Genomic DNA, 18,609 nt, shown 5'->3' with positions numbered 1-18,609 from the left:
GTGTGTTTATGTTTGAATGTATATATTGAAGGGGGAGGGGTGTGTGTACTAAGGGGGGTGCAGTTAAAATTGGCGAGTAGGGCACTAAGGGGACATCTCCTGATTACTCACAGTGATGTCCCCTCACCCTCCACACCAAGGGGCCCTAAATGTCTAAGGTGCGGTTAAAATTGGCGGGTAGGGTGCCAGGAGGACATCTGCTGCTTGCTTGCAGTGATGTCCAAGCACCCCCCCTACCAAGGACCCTACATGTCTAAGGTGCAAATAAAACCGAAAGAGGGGGGGCCCACTCCATACGGCAACCATAGGAGGGGGGCCACTCCCAAGTAGCCCCCCCCCAAGGCGCATCGCAGGCTAAGCCCCCCCACCCCCTCACCCTAATATGAGGTTATATAAGGAAGGGGGTAAGTTGGGGACAGCTGGTAGACTGTCCCCCGGTGGTCAAACAGCCGTCCCCCAGCCCACCCCCAGCAAAGGGGCCAGGGCCACCCAGCCCAGGGGCCCACCCCCGGAGGCGCCGACACCCCAGGCCCGGCACCACCCACCCCACACAGAGAGAGAGGAGCCAGAAAGCGTCGCCCCCCCCCCGGAGCAAGCCCAGGCCCCCACCCCCAGACGCCGGCCCTAGAAGAGCTCTGGTCAGGCCTCGACGGGACCGAGGAGGCCAACCGGCCGAGGCAACCACTGATTGCCTCAGCGGAGACCCCGACCCGCTATCCCCCCCGACCCGTACTAATAATGGGCCCCCCCTCCCCCCCAGAACGCCCCCCCACAGGACAGGGCCGACAAGCCCCCCACCCCACCCCACCCCAGACCCCGCAGCTCTGCTACTGCATGGGGGGCATTTACAGGTAAAGCCGTCCACCTCTGGTTAGAGGAGGCCGGTCCCACGCGTGCAGCGGAGCAGACGTCCCACCGGGGGACGGAGAAAGGGCGTCAGTGTGAGCACGTCTCAGAGGAAGTTCCATTGGCCGATCTGCATGTCAATCACGTGAAGAATGACATGGTGAGGATTTGCTGACAGATTGAACAAATGTTCATCTTCTTATGAACCCGTTTTGTCTCTTTCGGGGTCACGGGGCTGCTGGAGCCTATCCTGGCTACTCGTGGGGGCATCCTGGACAGGATGGATGATTGAATCCATCAGAGGACCAGTCTGTCACAGGGCCACGATCACACACCCATGCACGCTCACATGCACACCTACAGACAACTTAGAGGAAGCAATGAAGCATGTTTTGGACAGCCACACACGCACAGGAGAACATGCTAACTCCACACAGAAAGGCCCCCCAGCCGGGACTTGAACCACAGGACCTGTGAGGCTAGAGCGCTAACCACTGCTCCACCGTTACAAATGTGTGTACCCACTCTGTTTGCTCATTGGTCAAGTCAGCATTCTTTGGAGGATTGTTGAATGTATAGCAGTTCAGTTTTCCTGAGTAGACCTCCCCTCATGTGTGCAGGAGTCACACGGCTCTGGTCTTCACCTGGAAATGACGTTCATATTCCTCTCCTGGGAAAACATCCATGACTTGGGTTCAAAGGTCCTCCTCATCCATCTGCTCATCTGAGTGAGGGTGTGTTGGTCCAGCACTGATCCACCGTTTGTGCCGTCAGTCACAATAAAACATAAAATGAGGGATTCCTCCTGACCCTGGAGAAGAGGGGGAGGAGCCACAGAAGAAGGATCCGGCGAGCTTTTGTCGTATAGATCGGGGGACATTTTTAGCTTTCATTCATTTAAAATCCATGATGGCGGGGAGGAAGATGACCACACATCCCTGCTCATAGATAGTTTTATTGACTTACGGTCACATTAAAGGAATGTTTAATGCAAACTAAAATGTCACAGCATAGAAACATATTTTGCATTAAATGTTAATTGTGGCAACAAAGGCTAATTGATGGATTAATAATAATAAAAAGATTCTATCTTTTCAGGAATGGAGACAGTATAATTAATGTGTTAAATATCAACTTTATGACTATTCTGTTTATTATAACAGTCTTCCTGTTATAATGTTGACATATTGTGTGATTTTAGAACAATATTAGTGGAGAAAACAGCAATGTTCCTCTTTTCCAAAGAGGACAGGAAAGCTTTCAGGGACTGACTGAAGACAGCAGCAGAGCCTGTTTGGATGGAGACGACATGACAGTGGGGGGGGGGGGGGGGGGGGCAGTCACCTAAAGAGAATCTTATGATGTAATAAATAGTTGATTTTTAGCTTTATGTTGTGGGAATCATTTGTGTTTTACAATTCTTTGTTTTGGTTTTTCAGTTAGAAAACGGTTTTTATCTGTAAAACACTTTGAGTTACATGAGGATGAAAAGTGTTTTGATTTAAAGTTTGATTTGATTTGATTCCTACAAATACAAGCAGAGGGTTGGCAGACTGAGGGGGAGCAGCCGTGCTGATTGAGGGACTCTGATGCAGATGCTGAGGTTCTGGTTCTGTTTGGGACCAGATCCTGGATGTTCTGGAGATCCGTGCAGGGAAGCAGAGGGAGACGTTTGGACAGAGGAGGAGCAGTGAGGAGGGCGGTGAAAGGATGCTGGGGGTGGAGCTACAGGAAAGAGGAGGTTCACGGATGGGGGGGGGGGGGGGGTATAAGGGAGGAGGATGGGATGTTATCACATTTACGTTCAAAGCGGCTGATATTCTGATGACCCAGCTTTCCAGCAGGTTTCAAACGCATCATTTATCCTCACGGATGTCAAACCTGCTGTGTGCTTCAGTGTGGTTTTGTGTGTCTACAGACACAAACACACACAAGACTCATTTCTGTCCAGAACTACACACTAAGCTGTAAAGTCCAGAGTGTCACAACTGTTCTAGAAATGGAGATAAATCAGAGAAATCATTTCTGCTTTAATCTTTGTGGTGACTGATGACTTCATCGGACCTCCCGTCAGAACTTGTTGATCGTTGTGATACTGAGACTGGCTGATGCGTCGGTTGTCTGGTTCTGTCTGAAGATCATTTTCTGCCCACCTCACTGACCGAAGCTTCAATAAACAACATTTTTCTGAAACAGTCTTTCACTTGTTTGAGCCCAAAGAAGCCTCACCGCCTCCAGGCGGTTCAGAACTCGGATGGGCGTCTTTCCTCACACCAGCAGAAGAACTTTAGCAGAACTCCACTGGATCCAAACTCCATTGAGAGCATTTTCTTTTGGAGTTCTGAATGGTCAGGACCCTCATTTTATCCTTTCCACAAACAGTCCTGTGCTCTTACATCATCAGGTCAGTGGTTGTTCCCGGCACACATTCAGGGAACGCGGGTTCCCATCCGGGACCCCCAGACTGGAACGTTCTGCTTCAGTCCCGACACTATGGAGCCAGGCGGGAAGATCTTTCTAACTCAGCTAAATGTGGGTTTTTGTGTTGATGCGTTTTTCTGTTTTTATCTTTTAAATGTTTAACACTTCTTTGGTTTTTGGTGTGGTTTTAACCTGCATGCTGTCTTTCCTTCTGGGAAAAGTGTTAGAAGTAAACGTTACTCACTATTCTTGATTCAAAAAGGTCTTGAAATGTTTGATTGGCTTTGTTGCTAACTTCTGTAACGCCATTCCATAGCTTGTAAGATTGATTGGAGCAGACAGTCTTCAAAGACGAAGCCTTTTGACCTTTTCCTGTGGCGTGTAGGGGGGTCCTGATCAGCCTCATGTTGAAGGTTATGAAGCCCCCTATGACAGCAGTCTGTGCTGAGATCCTGTTAGAATGATCCATGTTTGTGTTTAGAGGCATTGAGGAGGCACAGGTGTGCACAGGTAAGCTTTCAGGCCACTATCTCAGTCACTAAATCGTTTGGAACGTGACACTTAATGTGAAAAGGACTCACAGTCCACCTTTCGTTGTAAACTTTGCTCTGTTTTCCAGAGGGGGGGGCTTCCTTGGAGCCTTAGAGGAGGCTTAGAGGAGATTTTGTGGAGGAAAGGAGGGAGTCAGACAGGCGACAGCTACCACCGCGTTGGCTTCGGGGCAGAGGCGCAGAACGAGCCGCGCAGCCAATGGGAGGGACGCATCCATCCTGTGCGCTCGGCTCAGCGCGGCGCGCCCTGTAATTAGGAGCTCTGCTTGGGTTGGGCGCAGTCCGCCACGGTGGACAGCCGGAGTGCTGCGTCACCGGGAGCCACAGACAGACGTTTAGACATGAACAGGTTACCAGCACCTACCTGCGAGGAGAGGAAACCGGGCGTTGGTTCCTCAGCTGCAGACCCCCAAACCTCGCTGGAGCCCCCCTCCACCGACGCGGGCCTCTGCTGCGGCCCTGGCGCGCTGCTGGGGCCCCACAACTGTTTCCCGGCGCAGCCGTGCTACCCGGCGTACGCATACCACTACGACCTGAGCGGGGCCGTTCCCGGCGGCGCGTACGCCGTTCCGAAGGAGGAATATCCTTACGTGCACGGCGCGTGCCCGTCACCACTGCAGGACAGCGGCAAGTTGAACATTTTTTGTTAACATGGTTGATCTTTTCAATGCAGAGCAAAAGTAAAAGAAGCAGCAGGTCCTTCTTCAGTTCATCCACCCGAACTGCTGGATTCTGGCCCACTGGGGGCTCTACTGGATCCACATATTGGAACATTTAGGGTGGAAAGAATCGTTTTACCAACCATTCGATTCATATTTCTGATCCGATTCATTGTTGATTTTCGGTTCATTTTGATCAGATCCTCTGACCTAAAGTGGATCCAGATCCTCTGCCCTAAAGTGGATCCAGATCCTCTTAACCTAAAGTGGATCCAGATCCTCTGTCCTAAAGTGGATCCAGATCCTCTGACCTAAAGTGGATCCAGATCCTCTGCCCTAAAGTGGATCCAGATCCTCTGCCCTAAAGTGGATCCAGATCCTCTGCCCTAAAGTGGATCCAGATCCTCTGCCCTAAAGTGGATCCAGATCCTCTTAACCTAAAGTGGATCCAGATCCTCTGTCCTAAAGTGGATCCAGATCCTCTGACCTAAAGTGGATCCAGATCCTCTGACCTAAAGTGGATCCAGATCCTCTGCCCTAAAGTGGATCCAGATCCTCTGCCCTAAAGTGGATCCAGATCCTCTTCATCCAAACTTCCAGACAGAAATTCCTGCTACTGAACAGTTTTCCAGATTCTTGGATTTCTTCCAGATCATCAAGTTAATGAAATCTGTGTCCAAACCAACAAGTAAACTAGAATGAATGTCAAATCCATTCACATGTTAGTTTCCTAAAGTTCACCACTGTTGTTTTTCCACATCCAAAGAATCCAAAGGGAACATTCTTAGAACATTCTAGACACTGGATGGTCACATGACTTCATTCACAGTCTGTCCACACATTGGACTGAAATGATGGACTGATCCGTGTTCATTACATTACATGTGTTGTCTGCTGTGATTGGTCGGTTTTACATTAGAGTCAAATAAACCTGCTGTACCTCAATCCAGATGGTGTTTTCTTAGATTGATTATAATTGATTTATTTCATTTTGAATCGATTGTTTAATGGTATAGGTCAATTTGATTAAATTCTGCCTCTACAAATGGATTTCAATGGATCATAGAATAGAAATCGGTTCATCTTTACACCCCGAGAACATTAACTTCCTGCTGCAGAGGTACTGTAGTTATGATCATTTCCATTTGAAAAGATCTTTTGATGTCACCTTTCTGCAGGAATAAACTGTCAGGTCTTTAGAGGCGGCTGTCGCATGAATAATCCACACAGAGCACAGATCTACCACCATGATGTTCTCCTTTAACACGTTTGAGAAAATCCTTCCTGTGTTGGAGAGATTAGAAGAGTCTCACTGCTCCCAACACACGGCTGGACTCACGCCTGAGAGTGGGCCCGGGGACTTTGGCCCGCAGCCACAACATATCAGTCAAACTGGCCTTTGACTCAGTGGCCCATCAACACCTGAAGCCACGCCCAAGTAAACAAAAAACAGTTGTGCTCACAGTTGTGCTGATGGGAACATATTCCTGTAACGAACAGGCAGAGGCAGATGGATCCATATGCAGACTTTAGTGTTAGTGAGGAACAAACAGGAAAAGCACAGAGAACTTGGGCAGGTGCGCGTGGCGGCCGTGGGCTTCAGGCTTGGACGAGGAAAAGAGGCAGGTAGGGGTAGAGGGGGCAAACAAGGTCTGGGATCCAGCGTAGATCAGAGGCACACCTGAATAAAAACGGGGCATGAATGTTAGGGGAATAGAAACGAGCCTTCGTATCTGTTCACCTATATCAGATCTACTTGTATCAGTGAATATAGTGAGGTTGAGGCATTGCAGATGAGAAAGAGGAGAATAATGAATGGATGGAAGCTGGGGAACATTACGGTATTGAGGGCAAGGGCTGATGGGAAACGTAGTGTGGAGACCAGGAAACGGTCAGTATTATTATCGGTCAGAACGTATAATTTAGACGACTAGACTTACCTCCACTTTTGTAGTGAATGTTCGGGTACTTCCAGCCAGCCGGAGCCAACAGACCTGAAACTGAAAAACGCGTGTGCCAAATGCATCTCAGCCAATCAGAACAGCGTTTTCTGTTTGGGTTCAAACGTTCACTAGTTAATGAAGCACAAATGACGAGACGCATAACTCGCCTGAAGTGGAAATAAAAAATAATTTTCTGAGCCCTTCCCTTAAAGTACATCTCTACATAAATGAATCTGTACATTACAAGATGACTATAAACAGCTCATGAAAATGTAAGATAAAGTAAAAATTCAAATCTTGCTCCTAAAACTTCTAATAAAATGTCCCACATTTAAATGTAGGACAGACATTGATGTTGCAGTGAGGTTATTAGAAAACGTCAAAAAGTGGAAAAACATACACGTCGTTTGGACGTCCAGATCTGGTTTTTATCAGACTAACCCATGATAGACTGGATCTGCATCTGAAATTGACATTGAAGTGAGGTCGTTGCTCGACGTCAAAATAGTGGACTTCGCGTCCATCTGAACGCTCATGTTTAGTGGGCTGGATCACAGCTGTTATTTTGGGTTTTTCCTTGCATCCCTGAGGATTTTACACTGTGTTATTCTTTCTCTTGTTATGCGAGATGGGTAATTCTTTATTTGAGCATCACGAAACTCATAACCATGGAGAGTTGAATATATGCAAACAGTCATAGTACTAAAGAAGTACCCTTCTCATTTCCTACAGGCTATTATCTTATCACTGATGCCATGTGGATCAACTTTGTAATCACTTCAAATGACCATTCTGAACACAGGTAAAAAAAAATTCAAGTTAATTAGACAAAGGTTTGCGATACTCTTGCTTCTCATGATCTCCGGTAACATCCATCCTAACCCAGACCCTACTTACAATTCTGCTGTTACCGGTCCTTCTACTTCTGCGTCACTATCAGACACTGACTGACATTTGCCATTTATTTTCTGATCAAAAGCATTTTGGGGTTGATGCATTTGAACATCCGTAGTCGTCTTCCCAACACTGAACTGAAAGTCCTTGTCCGTGCTGCTAATCCAGATGTTTTGTGCCTTTCAGAGTCATGGCTTAAAAAAATCTGTGTCTAATATAGAGGTATTCATTCCTGCCTATAGCATTTTTCATCAAGTTATGTCAACTTAGGATGTAAGTTGACTACAAAGATCATTTTCATTTTCTGTTAAAGTATCAAAATCTGTTCCAATACAGTTTGAAATTTTGTTGTTGAGCATTAATCTTTCAAAGAGTTGGACCATAACTGCTGCTGGGTGTTATAGACCACCTTCAGGCCCTTCTTCCTCCTATCTAGCCTTAGCAAACTTATTGCTCCTCATATTTTATCTGAATTCTTGTTCCTTGGTGATTTAAATTGAGATATGCTCAATCCGCACAGCGCTCTACAACTTCAACTGGATACTTTAAATCTTACTCTGATTATTCAAACTCCAACCAGATTTTAACTTAATTCTACTGAAAATCAACAGGGAAAGCTAACCGATAGCATTCTAACAGACCAATGAGATATACTTCCTCAGTTTTTTGAATACCACTGCAGCATTGCATGCACTTGAAACAGTACAAATGGTAAAAGACCCCCCCTCTTTATTTATGAACGCTTGTAGAGAAATTTCAATGAGGAAGCCATTGGACACGACACGATACAAGACAGATGGCACAGAATCAGCCTTATTCCCACTGTAGAGAAGGCTTGGTCTTATTTTGAAAATCCCTTCATTTCCATGTTGGACAGACACGTCCCTATAAAAAACATTCAGATCAAAAAAGGATTTTGTTCCTGGATTTAAAGTGACTTGTTTGAAACACTCATTGTGGCGTCAAAACAACCTTTAGGTTGTGAATCTTTCAGAAGGCTGAGGAATAAATGTTCTCAAACTATCAGAAAAGGAAAATCTGAATATTATTGAGATCGATTCTTAAAATGTAGTTCTGATCGCAAACGATTTTGGCAGGTGGTGAAAATCATGGGAAAAAAGGTTATTTTGCCATTTACCCAATGTCATATGTGTGGAGAACATAATTGTTTTTGATCAAACTGTCATGGTTTAATAAAGTCTTGGCAGAAGCAGACAATGCCTTTTCTTCTGTCTTGCCCTTCAGGGTTTTGAGCACAACAATAAACAACGACCCATCTACCCCGCACTACCTCACGCTTTCTCTGCAATGAAAGGGAGGTGCTTAGGGAATTACTTAAACTAGAGACTCATAAATCTGCCGGTTTGGATACTCTGGATCCATTGTTCTTGAGCTGGGTGTGCACATCATTGCATCACCAATCACATTTATTTGATAACCTTTTGTTGCAAACATTTGAATTTCCTCTTGAGTGGAAATCAGCAGCCATCACCCTCTCTGTAAAGGAAGTAATGCTTCAGATTTAAGGTGTTATAGACCTATCTCCATCTTACCTTGTTTATCGGAAGCCTCTGAAAAAACTGGTCAACAAACAACTCATTCATCCTCTTGAAACTCACAACACTCTGACCCCCCATGCAGTCTGGTTTCCGAGGGGACACAGTTGTATCTCAGCAACTTTGAAAGTGCAGAATGACATCATTTGTGCCATTGATGAGAAGGTGAATTGTGTGGCTGTTCTGTCGACTTTGCTAAAGCCTTTGATTCTGTCGACCACCCAGTATTGTTTAGACGGCTCCATCATGCAGGTCTCTCAATGGATTGTGCTGCTTGGTTCAGAAGTTACACTACTGACCGTGTACAGTTAGTGCGTACGGCTGGCTACCAATCTTCTCCACCCCCGGTAACCATGGGGGTCCCTCAGGGGTTCCTCTTGGGGCCAACTTTGTTTAAATCTATATAAACGAAATTGCTGGTCATGCTGCTGGTAATTCTGTTTTTACGCTGATGACACTATTTTGTACACATCCAGCCCTTCCATAGAGACTGCCATGGACTGACTTCTCCAGTCTGAGTCTCCGGATCGATCCTAACATCCTACATTTCTAATAATGGATTAGATTTATCTGCTCAAATCGTTTACAGTGTCTTCATTTTTCATTTCCTGGTGATGGTAACTCCTGATGTACCACAGCTGCCCTGGGGCAGCCTGACAGAGGCCTACAGCCCCTCTGACTGTCAGTGGGACATTCATGCACATTCACACACCAGTGGAGTCACACTGGAGGCAGGGCGGGGGGAGTGTCTTGCCCAAGGACACAAGTTGGCTGGGGGAAGCGGGGATCGAACCGCCGACCCTTTGATCAGTGGACGACCTGCTCAACCACCTGAGCCACTGCCACTCTTATGGTTTTAATCGTCAGGCACCTCGTGGGGGCAGTATTTCAACCTTTGACGGCCCAACACTGCAACGTGTCAGCTCTTATAAATCCTTGGGTCTATGGCTGGACGGCTCACTTACCTCTGACTCTCAGAATAACACAATAGTGGCTAAGGTTAAATCAATAATGGAATTTCTGTACCCAAATAAATCCTCATTTACTCACTCTGCAAAGCATAATCTGGTAAAAACAGCAGCCCAACTATCTTGAATTATGGTGACATCATCTACAGATCAGCCTCAAAAACTCTCAAAAATTGGCTGCAAACTCAGGTCATCGTTGTAAATGAGAAATCTTTGTCTGTCGACCTACCCGCATAAATAAATAAAGGTTTAGCTTTCCCTGTGACTCAGGATCCAGAAATGTCAGTGCAGCACTGGATAAAGGATGTCAGGGTCTGTTGGAGGCCAGAAACTCCCAGACCTTTTGTGCTCTGATTACAGACAGACGGGTCACAGGTGAGGATGGTTACCTTCAGCTGTCAATCAAACCCTGTTGGATCAGCTTGAGTTCATGTTTTCAGAACAAAATCATCGGGGATGGAAACTTTTGTAGAGGTCATCTGGGAAGTTTCTGCTGTCATTAGGATTTAAAACAGAATTTATTGACAGGAAATGGATTCATCCAACCACTGACTATGAGTGGAAGCAAAGTTTGGGTTTTTTCATTCAGATTCTCTGAAAATGACCAGGAAACCATCATTTCTTCAGGGTCTGTAAACTAGATTTTGTAAACTCAACCACAACTGTGGGGAATGTTTAAAAAATTGAGCAAACAACATTAAAAAGATGCTCCTGACATGAGCGAGTGTTGCAGAGACAGATGACGACGTGAAGCACAAAGGATTCAAACAATCATGCTTCAAACAAATCCAGGTCTTCAAAAAAAGGCTTCTCTCCTTCTTTGGGAAAAGGAACTTGTAAATGTTGGCGTCTTTATTCAGATGTAGTCCGCTGGACCTGCAGAAGTCGCTGTTCCGGTGTTCAGAATGTGGGTGGAAACGTTTCAGATTTAGGTTTTGTTGGAGCCTCTTTCTATGGAAGCGTTTCTGTTGCATCATTAAGAACAACATTTTTGAGTCAATGAGTTACATTGAGAAAATGAGAAAGCATTTCTGTTAATCCATTTAAATGATCAAATTAGACATTTCTAATTGAATTGTGCTACACATTTATCAGAGAACATTTTGAAAATGAAACGTCAAATGCCATTTTCTTTCTCATTTTAAGTGAGTGACAGAATAAACGCTGTTGAAAAGAAGAAAAAGAAAAAGCGGTTTGGAGGATTGATGTTTCTTTTTCATTTTGAGTCAACAAATGCAGCTTCATTTTAAAATGAAAAAGTATTTCTGGTTTTGACTTTTATTTTGAATTATGAGACAGAAATTCTTCCATATCTTTTATGTCACATGTCCAGACCCCCCCCCCCCCCCCCCCACACACACACACACACACAGGAACAGAGAAACAGAGACTTGCCCAAGTTTAGATTTTAGAATTGGTCTCATTAATTTTTCAGGGAAAGAAGAACCAGAAGTGGAAGTCCGAATGGTGAATGGAAAGCCCAAGAAGGTGCGCAAACCCCGGACCATCTATTCCAGCTACCAGCTGGCCGTCCTGCAGAGGAGGTTCCAGTCGGCTCAGTACCTGGCGCTGCCAGAACGGGCCGAGCTGGCTGCACAGCTGGGGCTCACACAGACCCAGGTGAGGCTTTGAATGCTGGAGGAAGTCAGATGTGAAATAGAACAGACCTTTGGAGTGGTTCAAACATTTTCAACCAGATACAACCTACACTTACGCGGGGGTGATGGTGGGGGGTGTGAGGGGATGCACACTGAGAGCAGAGGTCATGTGACGGTCTGAGTTCATAGCTAGGAATCTCCAGTCTTCAGAGCATTCAACTCTGAGGTCGCAGAGAGGAAGAGCAGCCAAGGCTTCATCCAAAGGTCACAGCTTGGGTGTGACCTTTCAGAGGGGCAGGGCTCAAAGCTGGAAAGGGGCAGCAAAGAAATGAAGTCAATTTAAAAATAATCTAGGAATGATATTTGTGTTGGTGAAAGTGACACAACTGTCATTTTTTCATGTCAGGAAGACATCAAAGTCATAAAACGCTGCAGACTCTTTCTGTTGGCACAGTGTGCTGCAGGCAGAATCCACAGGAATCCAGAAGGAATTATTTAACCAACCACAATTATTCATGATAATAAAGACATCATGCTGTTGCTGTGAAGATTCTGCCGTGTAGTTCAGGGGTGTTTTGGTCCTGTCCTGTCAGTCACTCCAGGTTCATGTCAATCATCCTCAGCGGTCTTCATTTCTACGCGGTCAGGTCATCTGTGTTTTGTTTCTCCATGGATTTTTCCCGTTTAAGTTTATTTATATCTTTATGTTTTGGCCTCCGAGCCCGGTTTTCTGCATGTCGGCTCCTCCAGACAGTTTTGGAGCCAATGTGGTTCTGGTTCTATGCTGGGCTTCACAGCTAAAGTCTCTTCTGCATCTCATCCTGTAAACACAGGAGTTTGTTGTTACTGGAAAGATTTGGATCCAAAAGATTGTGGAACTGAATGATGCAGAGATTAACCCTTGTGTTATCCTAGGCACTTTAACGTTGGGAGTGGGGTCATCTAGACCCACTAGACAGTGCTCTGAACCTTTTTTCATGCATCAAATCATTTCCCCTTCAGTGCTGATGGACGGAGGTTCTCACTCCAAGTCTGCCCATTCAATGTCGTTTTGTGGAACCTAAAGGAAATAAAGACGTTGAAATTGAAGTATTGAATCCTTTTTTCCAGGTTAAAATTTGGTTCCAGAATCGTCGCTCCAAGTTCAAGAAGCTCTACAAGAATGGAGAATTTCCTCTGGGAGACATGCGTCTAGAAAACAGTCCAGATGCCAGCGACCCCATGGCCTGCAACTCCCCCCCCTCCCCAGCGGTGTGGGACAACAACAGCAGCAGCAGAACAGTGATGGATCCTCCCATCAGGCCACAGGACACCTACCAACCCCAGATCAACCTGTCCCCCACTCACATGGAGAGCTACACACACCACAACTGGTACCAGCAGCAGGGGGGGCAGTTAGGTTTGCCCCAACCGGAGCACACACAGCATGACCGTCCCGCAGTGCCTCCACATATGGGTGCAGTCTGCTGAAACATCTGAAGTGGAGCAGTCACTTTGCCCCCCCGTTCAGCCGTAAAACTGATTGATGGGGGTTGGTAGCTGCTTCCAGGCTGTTTCTGTGGATCTATAGTCTGAAATGTCAACACATGTATGAACAAACATTCCCTTTCATGTTCTCATTCTGAATCGGATCTTTGTAGAATTTTAAACAACGGAGGTTCTCAGGTTCAGGACAGAGCAGTGTTGGGAGTAACTTATTACAAAAGGACTGTATGCCAGTAAAATATGACTGTTTGTTCTAATTATGTACTGGAAGGTATTACATTTGAGTTTTCAGGAATATTTCATGTAAGTGGGGTATTACAACAGACCAAAAATATTTGTTTTGTGTTTTTTAGCAATAAAATGAGACGAGAACAATTTCCTGTTTTCATTTGATGAAAACCAAACAGCAGAAGAAGCAGCAGAGGAAATCAGTCTGACCTCAGCTCTTCAGATTCTCTTCACACATGGAAGTTTGAGTTGCATAAAATGGTGAGAAAAACCCAAAATCCCAGCTGCTCTTCTTTCTACTCCTGGAATGGTGTGTGTGTTAAACAACATCTTGTGCAGAATGTGTGTGTTTGTCATCTGTAGATCACAGGCTTGTGTGCTCTCCAACATTCAGCCTTTTCTCTCTGAAATCCAGCCTGGATTGTTCTAAGGTAAGTTCAAACCGTCTGGAAGAGAAAAGTGTGTTCATGTGTTCATTTCAAAGCTTTTGTCAGGTTAACAAAAGCAGTTCAGTCTCCTAAAAAAGGGGGAAAGAAAGTGGATTGTGCTTCAGGATCAAACCATCCAGTGTTTCTACGTGTGTGTTTTTATCTTTGGTGATTGTGTTTTGCTTTGCTGTGTGTTTATTTAGTGTGTGTATATGTTGTGTGAGTAGCTGGTTGGATGGCTCACTTGGACTGGCTCATGGGAAACCAGGGTTCGATTCCCAGGGGCCTCGGTGAGCTTCATCCAGTGTGGGTCCTTGGGCCTTCACATTGCTGCCTAACCATGTGCCACAAGGTAGGCCCAAGTCTGGACCTCCCTGTGCCGGTCCCCAGCCCGGATCAAACACAGGCTAGTGTCTGGAAGCCTCCAAAGCGCCTGAGCGGATCAGTGAAAGCTGATTGGCTGCAGCGACCCCTGAAGGGATTCGCCGAAAAACATTGTTTACTTGAGAGTTGGTTTCTGGTTTTGTGTGTGACTCTTTGTTCATGATGTGTTAATGTGTGTTTGTGCAGTTGTTGATTTTGTAGTGTTTTACTTGAGTGTTTCCATGCGATTGTGTCTTCTATTACTCGTGTGTATTTGTGTTTATGTGCATGTGTTTGCATATATGTGTTTGTGTGTTTTTCGGTCTGTTCTGTGTCTACATGTGTGTTTATGTTTGTGTTTTTACATGCACGTGTGATGAGGCATGTTTGGAAATTTTTACGTGTGCGTACTTGTGTTTTCATACCTTTCATTTGTGTGTCCTGCAGGAGTTCAGCCTGCGCGCATATGGTTCCATGTGCGCGCAGGCCGGTTCCATGTGCACATGGTTCCATGTGCGCGCAGGCCGGTGCATGTGCACATGGAACCAGCCTGCGCTACGGGGTCAGTCTGCTGACATTTGAGAAGTGCTGACGCAGCAGCGCTGAAAGCGCGTCCACGCAGCCAGCTGCTGCTGTCTGCTGAGGCTGCAGCTCTGCCTCACGCCTGCTGACGCCATCATGTCCAAAGTCAACGGCGGCTCCGCTGGCTGCCGGGCCATGGTGATCGCGGGGAAATACTTATCGAGCCCGTGTTCCGCCACACTGGCCCGGAGTTCTGGTCACCAGAACCGCCGGCTGATCGTCCTCCAGCGCCGCCTGGCGAGCTTCAGCGCAGCCGGCGCGGGGGGCAGAGCTGCGGCTCCGGCTCAGCAGGAAACCACCGGCTGCATCTCCGCTGCAGACCGGCATGCTCGGACGAACCGGAACCTGATTTACCGCGACGTTAAAGCGTTTCTAAACGAAGTGGGAGGAGATCCGCGAGAGGCTCGGTACTGGCTGACCCAGTTCCAGAGGGCGACCTCGGCCCAGTCCCCGGCTTTTGCCGTCCTGGAGGTAAACTTTACCTTCTGATGTTCTTGAAACTGACTAATGATTATCATCTTAAGTCTGATATATCTATATGCATATTTCGTTTGTTTGTCTACTTTAATGTATTTTTTTATTGCTTGAAATAAATAAATTCCAACCTGTCAAATGTTTGGAGACAGCAGAGCTGCAGTTTTTCTGGGCTGTGATCATTTCATCAGGAGTGCAGAGTAGTGAATGGAGGACAGATGATAGACGTTTATGTTTCTTTTTGCAACTGTTCTGTCATAAATGCTAAACTGTTATAATTGTTTTTTCAATGATCAAACAAATATTGAAGGAGAAGAGAATTATCATCTTTGGATTTGGTCTTTAAGAATCTCTCTCTGTTGAAGGTGGCTGAAAGGAAAAGCCATCAGAACAAACTCATCCAGCAGGCTGGACAACGAGAAACTTCAGCTTTTATTGCTCAATCTTCTGATCAATACAATGATGTGTTTGCTGTTGTTCTGCTGTGTTTGAAGAGCTCAAAGATGTGAAATTTAGAATTGAAATTGACCAAAGATGAATACTGAATGGATGCATGCCAACAAAGAATGACTGATTTGGAAAGATCCTCCCAAAGATGGAGCCGTCCACTCTCTGGTGTCAAACAGAAAAAGAAGACGCGTGAAGGAATGTGACAGAAACCTGCCATTTTTTGACAGCTAATGTGAACTGTTGGAGTCTCAATGGACTAATGATAATGCTTCTCCCCAGGTTCAGATTCATTACTGATAATAGTAACTTTAATAATGGATTAGATTGATCTGCTTTTCTAGACACTCAAAGTTCTTTCAATGTGTCCATCATTCATTTATACTTGGTGATGGTAACCTTTGACCTTCAGCTGCCCTGGGGCAGACAGAGAGGCACGGCACCAGTTCCCGCCTCCCTGTTGGCTGGGGCAACGGGGATCGAACCACCGACCCTTCCATCTTTGGACGACCTGCTCAACCGCCTGATCCTAACACCAAACCTGAGAATGATGAGTTACTTAGAATCCAAAAGTCCAAACTCTTAATAGTAGATTTTATTGAACCCTCAAATTATGCTGTAAATCGATGCCCCCCCAGGGAAAAATTCAGTGTAAAACTCAAGACTGAAAACCGTCATGGTTATTGTAATGGTTATTTGGAGATTAATATATTTCCAGATGACGGGTCCGGTTCAGACAATCACACACTGACTTTGGGTTGGAGTCCAACAACGAACCTCTGGAGAAGTTCACAACACCACCCACTGACCATAGAGCTATTCCATAAATATTCAGCTTTATGGTTCTGATAACAGTCCTCAGATCTTCATCCCTGAAACTAAATGCTTCCCTTTTGCAGCATAAAGTAGTTTAGATAGAATTTTCTGCATTTATCAAGTTCTTTAGAACAATAATTCAAATATTTTTCCCACAATTCCTCATCTACATTTTTATTTACAGTCAAGATTTATTCTTAACTGCATTTATCTGTATTACTGCTGTAATCTTTCATTTTAACATCATTCATACCATAATTTATGGCTGATGATCAGAGTCAATGAAGTGCTCCCATAGTTTTTATCCAGGCCGGTTTCATTGGTTCTGGAGCTTTTTCTGCCGACCCTCCATGACAGACAGACATGCAGTAAAGACCTGAACATGAGGGTCTTTTGATGGACTGAAAGCTGGGAAGGTCATTGTTACGCCCCCTTCAGAGTCTAGGGGTACCTAGGGGGGCATAACATAAAAAAAGTAAAGTTTTGGCTACTAAATTTAAATTAACACACACCAAGCAAAGGTCTCCATAAAAAAAAAAAGACAAATTTATTTACAAATAAATAAACAACCAACAACTAAAAGTAAAGCAAAAAGGCTTCAGGGAGGTATTCCATGTTTAAATGTTTAAACTAGCCTGACTTTAAGCCTGAACTCTGGCTGAAATCCACCTGAACTTGCTTACTCTGGGTATGTCGGTTCCAAAACACCGGATATGAGTTGGTGTAATTACGCTCCACTTGGTAACCCTGGGTTAATGCACGTGCACAGCAGGTACATAAAGACATTCTCAATGGATCGCCGATTTCTGGAGTCACCATGGAAACACGTGGAGAAAAAAAAGAGAGCGCAATACTTCAGTGAGACGGAGTCTGAGATTTAAATGACGGCGTATAAAGATTATACGTCCATCAAAAAGTAACACGGCTGCATCATCATCAAAAGAAAGAGTTTTTGCTCGTAGTAGAAGAACAGACAAAGTAAACGCACGAGTTTCTGATCTTATTTCTATTTTCAAGTGACGCGCGCGCATATATAGAAATAATTCATTTAAGGTGGCAAAATTGGATATATATCTATATATATATATATATATATAGATATATATATATATATCTATATATATATATATCCAATGTTGCCACCTTAAATGAATTATTTCTATTGGTAACAAGTAATTAATTGAGTTAAATTTATTCAACCTAATTTCTTACGTCTATAAAACTCATTAATTGTTAATACAACTCAAATTTACATATTTATTTAACTAAATGTCATATTACTGCAAATCAAGTAATTTTTTTTCCATTGTAATGAATTATAATGCTTGAATTCTCATATTAAGTTTGAGCCGGCAGAGACTCATTTTTATAACAATAAAAAGAACAAAACATTATAAGTTTAGCGCATGATTTCATTTATGAATTCCACAACATTGTCAGTATTCTAATGAACTGTAGGGGTGCTATATAAACTCATCATCCTCTCACTCATGGTGCAGAGACTTGAGCAAAGTAGGACAAAATAACTCTACAAAACACGGCAAAACACAGTAAAACAGCTAAACAACTAAACACATTTGGTCAAAAACCCACACTTGAACCCAAATCCGTCCAAACAGGCAAAGGGAGTGGTATCCCACAATCCCTTGCGGTGCCAATTTAACAGCAGCACCAAAGTTACATCTACTTAATTGAATTAATTTGAATGAAAGTAAAATAACTGTCTGATAACTACATGTTATTTTTAAACTGACTTAACAAAAAGAAAGATTTTTAATGATCTTAACTGAAGCAAACAATTAATTTAGATCAAAGTATAAAGTTTATCTTTCCAACATCCATATGTGGTCTTATCACCCTCTCATGGTGGAAAAAGTATTATCTGAGCTTCTTCATCCACTAAATCATCTTCAAATGGACACGCCATGCTGCTTCACCTCTCTGTAAACAAACTAACCTTCAACTAAACCTGCTCCAGACCAGGTTATGTTCAGAGCATGAGTTGCTATGGCAACTTGACATACTCTGAAACATACCTCCATTTCTGGAACCGAAAGCTGAGGTTATCAACTTCCTTAGCCTCAAACTTACCGTGGGAGCTAACAGAACCTGCTTTCTGGAATACCCCCCTGGGTGAATCGAGGCCAAAATAACAAACAAACCCCCCCAACTGAAACATGTCATTTACCTGTAAATGAAAGAAAAGGGAAATCATTGACAAACACTAACCTCCCTAGACTAACAAAAACAGGAGATAAAAAAATGTACTAAAGAAAATGGCAGCTCACCCCTACAGCTTCACTTAACACAACTACAAACCAAAAGACTAAACAGAGTGGGCACAAAACCA

At 44.5% G+C, this 18,609-nt stretch overlaps 2 protein-coding genes and 1 long non-coding RNA gene across 5 annotated transcripts in view; 2 read left to right on the top strand and 1 right to left on the bottom strand.

Moving 5' to 3' along the window:
- Positions 1–2,191: 2,191 nt before the first annotated feature.
- Positions 2,192–12,906, top strand: LOC101175548 (homeobox protein Dlx3b-like). The gene is made up of 3 exons (XM_078951039.1): positions 2,192–4,445; positions 11,274–11,458; positions 12,547–12,906. The coding sequence occupies exons 1-3, from the start codon at positions 4,160–4,162 to the stop codon at positions 12,904–12,906; spliced, it is 831 nt and encodes a 276-aa protein (XP_078807165.1). The 5' UTR covers positions 2,192–4,159.
- The window catches only part of LOC144994185 (uncharacterized), an 8,006-nt gene continuing 635 nt past the window's right edge, over positions 11,239–18,609 (bottom strand). Inside the window, exons 1-3 of one of the 2 annotated variants that reach the window (XR_013657612.1) lie at positions 12,784–12,886; positions 11,553–11,743; positions 11,239–11,473 (exon numbers count right to left, since the gene is read on the bottom strand). This is a non-coding gene — a long non-coding RNA (uncharacterized LOC144994185). Of the gene's footprint in view, positions 11,474–11,552; positions 11,744–12,783; positions 12,887–18,609 lie in introns of those variants that run through there. The other variant, XR_013657611.1, reaches the window with a different exon arrangement.
- Positions 14,483–18,609, top strand: part of nags (N-acetylglutamate synthase) — a 21,711-nt gene continuing 17,584 nt past the window's right edge. The window contains exon 1 of one of the 2 annotated variants that reach the window (XM_023957902.2): positions 14,483–14,993. In XM_023957902.2, coding sequence (XP_023813670.1) covers positions 14,619–14,993 — 375 coding nt within the window. In that variant the 5' untranslated portion in view covers positions 14,483–14,618. The remainder of the gene's footprint in view (positions 14,994–18,609) is intronic. The other variant, XM_023957901.2, reaches the window with a different exon arrangement.

This window comes from Oryzias latipes, chromosome 8 (genome assembly GCF_053564925.1).
Source record: "Oryzias latipes strain Hd-rR chromosome 8, Olatipes_Hd-rR_3.1".
NCBI classification, from domain to species: domain Eukaryota; kingdom Metazoa; phylum Chordata; class Actinopteri; order Beloniformes; family Adrianichthyidae; genus Oryzias; species Oryzias latipes.
The sequence above is the reverse complement of the archived record's forward strand: the minus strand, read 5'-3'. Positions and strand labels throughout refer to the sequence as shown.